The following is a 14215-nucleotide window of genomic DNA, read 5'->3' on the forward strand; positions in this document are numbered from 1 at the left end:
CCATTCCTCACTCTCAGTCCAGGGATGGGGTAACAAGGTCTGTCTGGCTAGCTAAGCCAAAGTCAGGTCCAAGATCTTTCTAAGACACAGCTCTAATGTTGGCTACTGAAAGCTTGCCAGGCAGACTTCTGGGTCACTAGATTTCCCTCAAGACACAGAGTGCAAGAGAAACCAGGTACTAGTACTTTGTAATAGCTGGGGCTTCAAAAAATAAGCAGGACCCAGACATAGTCATCTGATTTAGCCTTTTGGGGGTAGGAATGAAGAGGAGCAAGGGAAGCTAGATCTTGGTCATCACTTCTCAGCCCATGATTTCCCATCTGCCACTCCTGGGGACCAGGATGATTATAGCTTAAGACACCCAGATGCCCACAGTTTTAGCCTCTAGATAAGGATGGGTCACTGAGAACTCCCTCCAGGGGCAAGCCAGGTTGATGTAGAAGCAGCTAAATCCAAACAATAAGGCTGAGAGTAGTATAGTTTAGGATTCTTCATTAGGACTGTTTCCCCCTCCATAATTCTGCAAGTAGCTTAAAAAAGCTGCTTCTATCCCTCAGGCAGAGGGTTGGGGACTGCCAGAAGTCCTGGCTCTTCAGAGTCTCTGAAAAAAATACCTGAGGACTAAGTACTTGGCACAACTGGGAAATCTGCTCAGCTGAAAATTCAAGAGACCCCAGAGAGCCCCTGTATTAGCAATACTCTGCAAGATGCCCTTTAAACCCTGCAGAGAACACAAGGAAGGAGATTCTCCAGCTGTAATCTCATGAGTAAATAGACAGTGTTTGTTCATTTAATCAACACATCACCCTTTTCTTCCTGCCTCCTGGGAGAGCACTTGCAGTTCGCCCAAAAGACTTGCTTCCTGCCAACCTGGTCCAGCAGCACCCTCAGTGGCACCCCTGCCTTTCTGCCTACTATTTGGAGAAGCCCATTAGGAGCTGGAAGTAGCCTCTTGCCTTTTAAGATCTCCAGAAACTCTTTTCAACCCTGGTACTATTCCCAAAGCTCTTAAAGCCAGAGTGTTCCTTGGGGGATGGGGAAAATAGGAGATATGGCTTTCCCCCCATTGGTACTTCAGGAAGCACCTGCTTTAGAGAGGCAGTCAAGAATGGAGAAAGGAGCTGCTTTCCCTCCATCATCAGCCTTAAAGTCTTACCTAAATGACTGGGTGAGTGAACTGAAACTAATTGGTGTGGGAAAGTGATTTATGTTAAGACAAATGGATCCAGCTGAGATCCAGGCAGCAGAGGGAATTGGCTAGAAACATCATCTTGGCAATGCGACACATAACTCACTGGAGTTTGGGATTTTTTTAATAAGTAAGGCTAGGAGATTATAATAATTGTAAGAAGAAAGGGACAGGAAGGGGTTCTTCCAGTTCTGGGGCCATGTTCAGGCCAGGATAACCTAGTTCAGCCTATCATTGGCCCTGATGCTTTCAGTGCCTGGCCTCTCTTCTGAGTCCCACAGGAACTCCCATCTCTTTGAGAGGGCAGATCTGACAACTATGGCTTATGCCTCCTCTAAATGATCCATTTCCAGGGCATGTCTGCCCAGCTCCCGGCCTCCCACACTGTGGAGCTCTTGGGCGACATCTGATGTCCAGTTGGCAAGCAGGTCACTAAAGTCAGGTGTGCTGGTATTGAGCAGACATAAGGAGCTGGGAGCTGGCTCCTTCCAGAAGGACTGTGGTAGCTTCCTTTTGTGCATTGGAGTGATGTGGCCATACTTCTTTTCAAGCCTCATCCTCCTGCTGTCAGACACTCTCTGTCTAGCATATTGACAGAGCCCATATTCAAAGAGCTCAACAAGAGGCCCCAACTTCAGAGCTCTATCTCGACTGGAGATGAACCTGACCTGACAATCTAAGCCTCTGGGAAGACTAGCAGTGTCAGTGTCCTCATCCTCCTGGTCCCCACTCTGGACAATCTGCATCAAATCTGCATAATAAAGCTCCCTTGCCGATTTGCCAGGTGGGTGGCTATCCTCATAAATGTTGCAGGCATCTGGGTCTTCATCTTTTGTCTTCTGGCCAAAGTACTTCTGGATGTCACAGCTGATGAGTTCAGAGAAGCGAAGGAGTTGCAAAGTCATCTCAGTACTACTTGGGCTTGGCCTAGTGGGACCCTTTGCCAGCTCATGGTCTGAACTCTGGCCTCCTGGACTGCTGCCTGCCAGTTCCAGGTCCTCTATCTGTTTTTCCCCATCTTCCTCCTCTTCCCCATCTTCCTCCTCTTCCTCTGAGGTTTCAGGGAAGTCTGGATCTTGGTGGCTAGTAGTAGGTACAAATGGCTGATGGAAGGGGGCCTGCAGTCTAAAATCACATAAAGTTCTGATCACTCCAGCAGCCATCTCTTCTCTTGAAGCAAGGAACCTTTGAAGGCAGCAGATGTTGACTGGCTGGTTCAGGAAAGCAGAAAAGGAGAAATAGAGACCGAGTCAATGGGATTGACAATACCACGCTTCAGCATCTCAGTTCATTGTCATATCTTTGCATTTTTATTCAGGCAGTTTCTCCCAGAATACCCTTCCCTCCCTCTCTTTAAATTCAACCCATCAAGACCTGTTTCAAATGCTAACATCTCCATGAGCAGAAACAAGCTACGATTCATTTTAGATTTCTTCTTCACTGATATCACTCCCTAACCCTTGCTCAAAGGAGCTACTGCTCTGATAATACATTTATAACCCAGATCAATTGTTTGCCAGCCCTGGGAGGGGGTAAGGGAATGGAGAGAGGGAGACAAGTTCAAGCGTTATAACTTCAGAAAACTTATATGGAAACTTATTATTACATGTAATTGGTTTGAAAAAAGAAGAAAGAAAAAGAAGAAGAAGAAAAGAAGAAGAAGAAAGAGGAAGGAGAAAGGAGGAAGAAGAAAAGTAGCTACTGCTCTCATGGTTCAGCTTTCATTCAACACACATTTGCAGAACCTGGGGATACTGTGGAAAAGAGACAAACTTTATTTTTGTTTCATAAAGTCCCTTGTTCTCATAGAGCTTATAGCCTGGGAAGGGATGTAGAAAAAATTTATTTCTATAATACAAAACCTGTGCAAGAAAGCATATGCTTAAATGCTAGTGTAAGTAGGGAAGAGGGAAAGTACATTGGCTTGAGTGGTCTGGAAAGTTCTTCCTGGAGGAGGAAAAATTTGAGCTGGGCATTAATGGATGAATAAGATTTGAAAAAGGCCAAGGCATGAGCCTTCTAACCTAGGGATAAAGTATGAGTAAGGGTGCAAAGCCAGGATAAGGATGACATATTTGGGGAATGATAATAAAATTACCATTAGTATGGAAATCAATAACACATGTAAAACCCCAGAGGAATCACGCGTTGGCTATGGAAGGAGGCGGGGGGTCCAGGAAAAGAAGATGAATCTTGTAACCATAGAAAAATATTCTAAATTAATTAAATACATTTTTCAAAAATAAATATAAAATTACCATTACTTGGGTGGTCCAAGAGGATGGTAGGAATGGTAGGAGACAAAATAAGTTGAGGAAAGATTGGATATCAGACTGAGGATTTTATCATGTGGGAAATGGAGAGCCCTTGAAGGCTATCAAGTCAGGGAATGACATTATGTATGAAAATAGTGTTTTGCGGAGACTGGTCTGGGTAGTGCAAAGATAGACCAGTGTGGGAAGACTCGTGAGACAATTTAGTGATCCTTCACAGGAATTGCAGCCTCTTAGGCTTAAAAGGAACCTTAAAAATCATCTAATAGATCTTATTCTCACTAGAAACGGATAAAAGAAGGTTTAACACATATATACAATTTGTTGCAGAATTATGTTAAACATGAGGGAAGCTAGGGAGCTCTGTGAATTGAGAACCAGGCCTAGAAATGGGAGGTCCAAATTCAAATCTGACCTCAGATTCTTCCTAGCTGTGTGATTCTGGGCAAGTCACTTAATCCCCAATGTCTAGCCTCTTCTGCCTTATAAACAATATACAGTATTGATTCTAAGACAGAAGGTAAGGATTTAAAAAAATGTTAGAAAATCGGTTTTGAACAATGACACATTTATAATCCAGTGGAATTGCTTGTCAGCTCCAGGAATGGGGAGGGAAGAGGAGTGGAGAAAATCATGAATCATGTAACCGTGGAAAAATATTCTAAATAAATTTAAAATCTCTATATCTATTTATCTCTATATGTATGTTAAACTAATACAGCAACAACAAATGGGGACAGGAAGGGATGTGGTGAAGAGGAAGCATGATTTGGAGTTCTGTTACAAGAAAAGAAACTTTCTGGACCTGAAGGAGTAATTATAAGGGGGGAGAGGCCAAAAGGAAAGAAAATAACTTGGATCATTGTTGTTCATTTGTTTCCGTTGTATTCAACCCTTCATGAACCCATCAGGGGTTTTCATGGCAAAGATATGGGAGCGGTTTGCCATTTCCTTCTCCAGTTCATTTTATAGATGAGGAATTGAGGCAAACAGAGTTAAGTGACTTGCTCAGGGTTGCACAGTAAATATCTGAGGACAGACTTGGGCTCAAGAAAAGGTCTCATGATTTCAGACCCAGCATACTCTATCCACTGTGCCAGTGAGCTGCTTCTCATTCCCTTAGACAACTGGAGAATAGCTGAACAAATTTATGGTTTATGTGTGTAATAGACTATTATTGCATCATAAGAAATGATGAAAGAAATGATTTCAGGAAATACCGAAAAGTATGAACAAAAGCCGAATCAAGTAAACAGAAATAGAACAATTTATACAAGGGCGATCATCTCAGAGAGAAAAAACTTTGAATGATCTTTAAAAACTCTGATCAATGCCATGAACAGCCATGTCTCCAGAGCATCTGTAGTGTGGAGCATGTTATACCACCAAACCACGTCCTAACCAGTAATAGACACGAGGTGCAGAAACATACATTTTTTTTGGACATGGCCATAGTGTAGATTCATCTTGCTTGACTATGCTCATTTGTTATGGGAGTTTTTCTCTCTCAGTTTTTAAGTGGGGTGTGAGGGTTGGGCAAAGAGGCTAGCAATTGTGATTTTTATTTTTAAAGGAGGGCCATTGTAATGTCTTAAAAAGCTCATGGAAGATAACGAGGAAATTCAGAAGGAAGCAGAAAAGCTTTCAAATATAAAATTTGTTATATGTTTAAAAAAAACCCAAGAAGAACAGGGGACAACTGGGTAAGCTCAGTGGATTGAGAGCCAGGCCTAGAGACAGGAGGTCCTAGGTTCAAATCTGGCCTCAGCCACTTCCTAGCTGTATGACCCTGGGCAAGTCACTTGACCCCCATTGCCTAGCCCTCACCACTCTTCTGCCTTGGAGCCAATACACAGTACTGACTCCAAGACGGAAGGTAAGGGTTAAAAAAAAAACAAGTATGAAATGGAAATTTATGGTTTCATATAAAATTCTCTTTATTAGGTCTGCTGTATGTAAGGAAATGCTTTTTTTAATTTACATTTTAAAAGTATGATCTAATTAAGCCCCTTTAATTTATTTTATAGCATTATGTGTTATATATCCTAACATTATAGTATATTTCATATAATGCCGTGTAAAGCCTGTGTAATAATTGGCAAGTCATTTAACTTCTCTGAATCTCAGTTTCCTCTATTGCAAAATGAGGAAAACAACACCTTTAGGACCTGCCTCACAGAACTGGTATGAAGCCCAACCGAGATAACATTTGTAAAGCGTCTATCAAATCTTATATTCTTCTGTCTATTCATTATTATAAAGGAAAGGGAAAAATATAGGAGTAGCTAACTAAAAGCAAGACTGGGAAAGTCAAGGTGTTGAGCCTCTGCAACTGGGAGAGGGATGATACCCACTAATGAATGGGTAAATCAGGAAAAGAAGTTTGCATAGGGAGGTGATGGGTCTGATTTATCAAATAGGCAGTTTAAGATTTGTTTTGTTTGTCTGTATTTACTTATTACAAGGGAGGCTTCTTAGTAGGGAATGGAAGACATTAAGAAATGATAATGATGGGGGCAGCTGGGTAGCTCAGTGGATTGAGAGCCAGGCCTAGAGACAGGAGGTCCTGGGTTCAAATCTGACCTTAGATACTTCCCAGCTGTGTGACCCTGGGCAAGTCACTTAACCCTCCCATTGCCTAGCCCTTACCACTCTTCTGCCTTGGAACCAATACACAGTATTGATTCCAAGATGGAAGGTAAGGGTTAAAAAAAAAAGATGATAATGACATAAAGCAAAAATAAAAGTACATCAATAATTTGAAAAACTGAGAGCCTGCCATATGTGTGACACTGTGCTTAAAATACAAAAAAAAATTCATATTGTTCTTGCCCTCTAGGCATTCAGAATCTAATAAGAACTCCATGATAGACATGTTAAAATTATATATAAAGTAGAATGTGATCTTTCCTTGGCTCTGTTTAGTACTTTTTAAAAAGACCAATAATTCTTTGAGCCCTTGGCGTGGCTGTAAATAAGGAGAATATGAATTCTTTAAGGGGAGGGACCTCTTACATTTGTATTTGTGTCCTTGGCACTGACAGCAGAATGCCTGGTATGAGGCAAGGGCTTGACAAATGCTGATAGATGGATGGGTGGTTGGATGAATGGATAAAAAATTTTGGGCTAGAGAGAAAGCCAGAAAGAGATTTATAGAGAGAGACAGAGAGAGATTTTGCAGTCATCTGTCTTTTTGAGTGTTTGGGAGCTTCCCCTTCACCACATAATGGTTTTATGGCATCAAAATAAATGACATTTATGGTCCTTCAATAAAGAGAGCCTCTATGACATCTGCCCAGGATAAAAAAGGTACTGAAGAAGCTTTGAGCAGAATTGAATTTGACAATAAAGGACATCCAACCATTCCTTTTTGCAAATGGAATATTTGCATATTAGGAACAGATCCCAGTCTGCCTCTGGAGAGTTCCTAAAATTATAAACTTCCACACAAATCCCCAAAGAGCTGAAAATAGGCCAGAGGCCAGAGACAGCTACTAGCTGCCATTTCTAGGTTAATGCTGGGTTAGTAAAATAAAAGGGTGGCACAGTGGCTAGAGTTGGGAAGATTTGAGTTCAAATATAGCCTTCAAACTTACTAGCTGTGTGACCGTAGGCAAATAATTTAACTATTTGCCTCAGTTTCCTCTTCTATAAAATAAGCCGGAGAAGGAAATGGTAAACCACTCCTGTATCTTTGCCGAGAAAACCCTGAAGGTGATCACAAAGAGTCAGGCACAACTGAAAATAGCAACAGTGAAACAAAATGGGGTAGAACCTAGAAGGATCTAGTCCTGGGGGTGCTCCTTGTTTTCCCTTTATACCTCCCCTCGCCTCTTTACTCCCAAAGTCCACTTCGGTTCTATTTTTTTTTTTTAATTTCCAGTTGGATTAACTTCCCTGTTCTCTGGTCAAGGTGACATGGGGTTAAAAGTCAGTAGTTACAGTTGATAGGTTGAGGTCGACTCTGGCAGCAATCTTTCTCTTGGCTGATACATTGTCAAAGTATTTAGATATGTCTTGGTATTGTTGTTACTCTGTTAACAAGTTCTGTAGCATAGTTCTTTGTCTACTGTGAAGACAGTTTAATATTGCTCCAACAGAACAAAATCTAAAATCTCTTTGAGACAGACTATTTCAATTACAGTTAAGTAAACAAGTGTATAAAATATATACCCTATAATGCAAAGTAATTTTGAGGGAGAGCATCAGGAAGGCTTCTTGCAGGAGGTGAAAGAAGCTAGAGATTTTGAGCCATGAATAAAGGGGATTCCAGACATGAGGGGGCCACTTGTGCAAAGGCATACAGGAGAGAAATGGGATGCCATGTATAGGGAAATGGAGTCAGTTTTACTGGAAAGGAGAATTTGCAAAGGAAAAAAAAATGAACTGAGCCTAGAAAGGCAGATGGAAACCAGATTGTGAACGGGGTGTCAATGCAATTTAAGGAGTTTGCATTTTATGCTAGAGGTAGTAAGGAGTTATTGAAGACTTTTTTTGAGTATCAGGATGACATGGATATAATTGTGCCCTATTTGTGGTCTCATTGACCACATTTAGTGGCAGGAGGAAAGAACTCTCTATTCCCAACTTCCAGAGTGGTTTATGAGAATAAGATTATTGTATCAGCTAAAAAGCAGGGTCAAACCTATTGTCCTGCCCAGCATCATTTCATAATCATTCTATTCATTCATTAAATCCAGACTCAACTGTACCATCTTAAAACTCTACTGGAATATCTCTCATCCAACTGCCCAAAGCACAGCTCAGACCCCACCTCCTACATAGACCTTTCCCAGGCCTCCTAGTTGGTAGTGCTTTCTCCTTCCACAAACTAGATATTTATTTACTTCTCCAAGTAGATGTGACCTCTTAGTAGAATATAACTTCTCTGAAGGCAAAGACTTTTATGCTTTTTTCTCTGGGAATCTCCAGGACCTGGCACAGTGCTCTATACGCAAATGACCCAGAATAGAGCTTTGGGAATGTCATTTAATTTGTGCACTGCTCCTGTGGTACTAAATCTTCCCCTACCTCCACCTTGCTTTATGTTTCTCTGGATTCAATGACTCTGTAGTGTCCGGGAAAAGAGCTCTGACTTTGAAACTTGGAGGAACTTGGTTCAGATCCCACTTCTGAGAGGGTTGGACTAGGGGGCATTTGACGTCTATTTCAGATCTATATGATTATGTGAGTAATAAATGCTGGCTAATACATTACAGAAGCACGGCATCATTGTTTCAGGACCCCTGAATGAACGGAAGGGAAAGGTTTTGTTGGACTCACAGGCCAGGATAGGATCCTGGTAGTCAGTTACAACAAAGATCTCAAACTAGACACAAGCATAGTCACATCTTATTTATCTGGAATCCAAACCAGTGGCAAACTAAAAGAACTGGAATGCTGGAAACTATTCCACATCTCCCTTTGATAAGAACCAGGGACAAAAAAGACATTAATCTGATATTTTCTTTTAAAAAAAAAGTTCCTAGTATATATCTTGGAACCCCTGCAGAGTGAGCTCATGTCATTCCCACTGGGCAATAAGAATTGATATTCATCTAGACAAAAGAATATTATTCATTTGAAGAAATAAAAAAAAAGTCAAGTAAACAGTAGAAAAAAGTATGACTAAAGGGGACAGAGCATATACAGACCTCTAATCACATTATACAGTAATATTCCTCAAAACAATTTGATATAACTTAAAAATGGAAAAGTAGATTAGTATAACTTATAATACATGGAATAATTATAATTAATTATATATTATTTTATTTATATATAATATATCATAAATGGTATAATATACAAAATATTATTAAAAATAAATGAACTAAACAACCTAGTATTCAATGAAACTTGAAAATATAAATTACCTCAGGAAGAATTACCTACTTAAATGAGAAATGGGGGGGGGGGCAGCTAGATAGCTCAGTGGATTGAGAGTCAGGCCTAGAGACGGGAGGTCCTAGGTTCAAATCTGACCTCAGACACTTCCTAGCTGTGTGACCTTAGGCAAGTCACTTAACCCCCATTGCCTGGCCCTTACTGCTCTTCTGCCTTGGAACCAATACCCCCAGTATTGATTCTAAGACAGAAGGTGAGGGTTTAAAAGAGAGACAGAGAAATGTTTGAAACTGACAGTATCTGGAAGAATTCAACCAGCACCTTATATTATTTAGCAAAATAAACTAAAAATGGAAAGATGACCTGAATATTTGAATATTAAAGGTCATTTCACACACACACACACACACACACACACACACACACACACAACCAGATCAGGTAGGCAGAAGAGTGGTAAGAACTAGGCAATGGGACACAAAAAAAGTGAGTTGCCCAGAGTGTCACAATGGAAAGTATCTGAGGTCAGTTTTGAACCCAGGACTTCCCATCTCTAGACCTGGCTTTCAATCCACTGAACCACCCAGCTGCCTTTCCTATCCCCCCACCCCCACCCAGGGTAATCATAGAAGATAGAATAAATCATTTTGGTGACAGGAAGTTAAAAACTTTCAAATGAACAAAATTCAGTAGACTTGGAGGAAAGTTTATCCCAAACATCTCAGATAAGGATCCAGGCAGTTGGAATGACAGAGGGATTGAACAATCCATCCGGATTCTGGCACAAACACTATTCTTGCTGTTACCCGGGTCTGACTTCCCTTCTGCCCTCCTCTCCTCCTAGTCCCCTCTTGGGCCCACTTCTGTCTCTGACTAGTTCTCTGGGATGTAGCTCAGTGTAAGGTGGTGAGGCAGACCAGGACTTCCAAGCCAGTCTCTCCACTACCCAACTCATGATCAAGCATGTTAGCCAAATATTTGGCATAGCTACCAGTGAGAAAAATGGGATGAGGCGCAAGGTGTAACAAAGAAGGTTGGAGTATTTTCCTACAGCCTCATTTTGTCACTGAAACAGACAATACCTTTCAGGCCATTCATTTTCCTCAGCAAGGACACAAGCAAGAAGAGAAGAAAGATGCTCTGGCTTACTAGGGGATCTTAGGAAGCTCCTTTGACCCTAATAAATAATGATGATCAAGTCCTCAGATTTCTACAGCACTGGTAAGGTCTCTAAAGCCCTCTCTTCACAATAATCCTGCAAAGCCCATAGTGCCAGTAGTACACCCCCCCTCCCAGCCCCCAGCTTATAGGTAAAAAAGCTCAGGCCCAGAAAGGTGAAATGATCTGCCCAGAATTACCCAAGCTAGTAAGCACTGAAGCCAGAATATAAACCAGGGCTTCCCAGGTCCAAGGGTCTTTTTTTTTTTTAAACCTTTACCTTCTATCTTAGTAGAAGTCTCAGGCAGAAGAACATTGAGGGCTAGGCAATCAGAGTTAAGTGATTTGGCCAGGGTGACATAGCTAGGAAGCATTTGAGGACAGAGTTGAACCCAGGTCCTTCTGATTCCAGATTGAGTGATTTATCCACTATGCTATCTAGCTGTCCCAATAGAGTTTATGCCCCTGGTTAGAGGTCCGCAAGTGAAGTCAAGATGAAGTCAGTTCAGAAACCATTTTTCAGGGGGCAGCTGGGTAGCTCAGTGGATTGAGAGCCAGGCCTAGAGCCAGGAGGTCTTGGGTTCAAATTTGACCTCAGACCCTTCCTAGCTGTGTGACCTGGGGGAAGTCACTTGACCCCCATTGCCTAGCCCTTACCACTCTTCTGCCTTAGAACCAATACACTGTATTGATTCTCTGACAGAATGTAAAGGTATTTTTAAAAAACCTTTACCTTCTGGCTTAGTAACAAATCTAAGAGCTATGGTCAAGGAAGGGCTAAACAATGGGGGTTAAGTGACTTGCACAGAGTCACACAGATTAGGAAATGTCTGAGGTCAGATTTGAACCCAGGACCTCCCATTTCGAAACTTGGCTCTCTATCCACTGAACCACTGAGCTCCCCTGTCAAAGTGATTTTTTAAAAAAAATCTAGTTACATGGAAGTTTTTACAGTTCAGATTTAAAAGAAAAAAGAAGCCTTGAAATAGTCCTGAAAGAGCATATTATTTTCCATTCCATTCTTTTAATAGAATCGTTGTGCTGTCAGGAGCCTTGGAGATATAACAATCCTTTTTATATCAAGAGTTCTTAACTTGGTATTCATAGATTTCAGGAGTCCATGGACTTGGATAGGAAAAAAGTATATATTTATTACAATGTAATTAGATTCCTTTGAAATCTTATATATTTTATTTACTAGGCAGTAACGTGATTCTGAGAAGGGGGCTGTAGGTTTTACAAGACTGTTGAAAGGAGTCCATGATATAAGAAAGATGAACAATCTCTGCCTTATATCAAGATTCCACGGAGATCATGCAATATGAAAACATCTAAGGAACTAGGGATATTTAGCCTGGAGAAGAAAAGGTTTAGGAGGCATCATTACAGTCTGCAAATATCTGGAGGGCTTTGATGTGGAAGGGAATGTAGGCTCATTCTCCTTGGTCCTAGAAGGCAACACTGAGATCAATAGGGCAAAACTGTAGGTAAGCAGATTTCCACTCAGTATATAGAACTTGCTAAAAGCTTGAATTCTGCAGAAGGAAGGGAGTGAGTTCTTCATCCCTGGACTTTTTCAAGCAAAGGGAACATGACCATTTGTTAACAAAATTATAAATGGGATCCTTGTTTTCAAGGAAGGCTTAGACTAGATGAACTTTCGAGATCCCTTTTTGACTCTGTGATTCTATCTACCTATGGATTAAGAAGAATGGCTTCTATCTGGGAAATCAAGCTTCAATCGTGGCAGCAAGGAGGAGTAGGGATTGGATGCTGCACTTGTCCACGAACTATGCCCTTGGAAAAAACAGTTTGGGTGGGCCAGCCAGATGTGGGCACCAACAGATATTACAAAATTAGTCTGGGACTCATTTTTAGGTACAAATCATCAATGGATGACTGCTCTGGGGGTAGGTTTATAGCAGTACTCAGTACATTTCTGTGTGTCCTATTGGGGGAGTAAACCCTCTTGGAAAGTGAAGATTTATAATCCTTCAAGCTTTGCTTCATATCTCAAAAATTCCTTTGCTCTGACTTAATTTGCGGAAGTATGGCTCAACTAGGCCCAGGGAATAGGATACTTTTTTTTTTTTTTTGCAAGTCTGTGTATCTTGTTCTTCTATCTCCTGAGAACAGTGCCTTTCCCCCCACCTCTGGTTCTGCTTCCCAGAAATAGGAGATTCCAACACTCACTTCTATGATTAATAACTAAGAGAGATTAAGGAAGACATGTCCAAGGATTATAAATTTAATTTGGAAGGGACCTTAGAGATAGTAGGATCATAGGATCAAAACTCCTTAGTTTTATAGATGTGGACTTTGAGATCCAAAGTTACCTGAAAGTCGTTAAGTAGTAGAGCCAAAATTTGAACCCAGGTCTTTTGACTTCAAGCCTTTGTACTGTAAAATACTGTCCCCCTTCCAAAACTTTTACAGATTCAGAAACTGAATCAAATCCTGATGCCCCATCCTATAGATACAGAAACTGAGGTCCAAGAAAGGCAAGCGATTTTCCCAGTCACATAGGAAGTAATTTAAATCAAATCCTCTGCTTCCAAATAAATTTCAGGCTCCCTTGGGAGCCATGAAGAGGAAAGATTAATTCTCTTACCGCCCCTCTGAACACCAGAGAGACAGTCATTCTCACTCCCTGAGAAAAGAGAGGGATTTGCTCATGTACGGGGGAGGGGAGAGGGAGAGGGAAAGATCTGAACCCTGAACCCCCATTCAGCTCCACACTAGAGGTACAAGACCAAAAATAATGTGCAACCTCCTGCTGCTGGAATTGGGTGTCAGGGGATCCCATCGCTCAGCATGGAACGGACGGACTGTCATGGCCTGTTTCAAGACCTGGAAGGCGGAGGTGGAAATGGCCCACCTTCCTTTCCCATCCCTTTTCCTTCTGGGGCCCTCAGGAACTCTTACCTTCAGGGACCAGGCAAGGCTCCCCCAGGTCTTCCTCTGAATGGAGCAGCCCTCCACCTGTGGCTGAAGTATTTATAGTCGGCCCCAGCGCTGGCAGCTGACAAATATTTGGTGATCGTATTGTCATAGTAGACTTGGCAAACAGAGGCTGGGTTTGCTTTGGCGCCCAGCAACCGGGGAACACTACAGCAAAGAAACCCGTGTGGGCGGAAGATAGGGTTCACCTTAATGGCTGGCCTGCCAGGGGACCTTTGAGTGTTGTCCCTGTCGGGCCGCCTGTTAAAACTCCAGCTCCAGCTGCTCGGCTGCCTGGCACACTTGTCCCGAGGGCCCTTATCTCCTCTGCTGATTGGAGCCTGAATCAAGCTTGGTCAAATAGGTGTAAAATTAAATTTCATGCTATTTTGACTCCTGGAGTAGGCCTCCTCCAAAGGACATAAGCTTATCCAGGCTCTCTGTGTAAACAGCCAGCAGAGCTTCCTGGGCTCTGGACCAAACTAGCCAGGGGAGAAGAGCTGGAGGCTTGCCTTCCTTGCCTAGCAGAGGCACTGCCTGACACTCCATCTTCAGGCCATGCCTCCCTCCCCTGCCCTCTCTTCTCGGGATGGAAGAGTGAGGAAGCCAAGCACTGTCTCGACATCCCTTCTCCCTCCAGCTGTCCTGGCTCAACTCAAAAAGACAGTCGAAATAGAGAGCAGAGAGCGTGAAGGGGGACAATGTATGATGAGGTTATGAAGGTAGGTTGGAATCCAGTTGTGATGCGCCTTGTGTGCCAGAGATCAGCTAGTATTTTGTCCAGGGGAAAAGGAAGCTCTTGGAGTCC

The 14215-nt window shown here is 42.1% G+C and overlaps 1 protein-coding gene across 1 annotated transcript; it reads right to left on the bottom strand.

Annotated features, from left to right (window-relative positions):
* Nucleotides 1-1175: 1175 nt before the first annotated feature.
* On the bottom strand, nucleotides 1176-13867 carry PERCC1 (proline and glutamate rich with coiled coil 1). Its single transcript, XM_007499325.3, has 2 exons — nucleotides 13393-13867; nucleotides 1176-2400 (listed from the first exon to the last, which is right to left on the bottom strand). The coding sequence occupies exon 2, from the start codon at nucleotides 2350-2352 to the stop codon at nucleotides 1513-1515; it is 840 nt and encodes a 279-aa protein (XP_007499387.1). The 5' UTR covers nucleotides 2353-2400; nucleotides 13393-13867; the 3' UTR covers nucleotides 1176-1512.
* Nucleotides 13868-14215: the final 348 nt, after the last annotated feature.

The sequence above is a fragment of the Monodelphis domestica genome, chromosome 7 (genome assembly GCF_027887165.1).
Source record: "Monodelphis domestica isolate mMonDom1 chromosome 7, mMonDom1.pri, whole genome shotgun sequence".
NCBI classification, from domain to species: domain Eukaryota; kingdom Metazoa; phylum Chordata; class Mammalia; order Didelphimorphia; family Didelphidae; genus Monodelphis; species Monodelphis domestica.

Bases quoted from the DNA above. Each gene is read 5' to 3' on its own strand.
- PERCC1 (XM_007499325.3), bottom strand. From the start codon at position 2,352: ATGGCTGCTGGAGTGATCAGAACTTTATGTGATTTTAGACTGCAGGCC.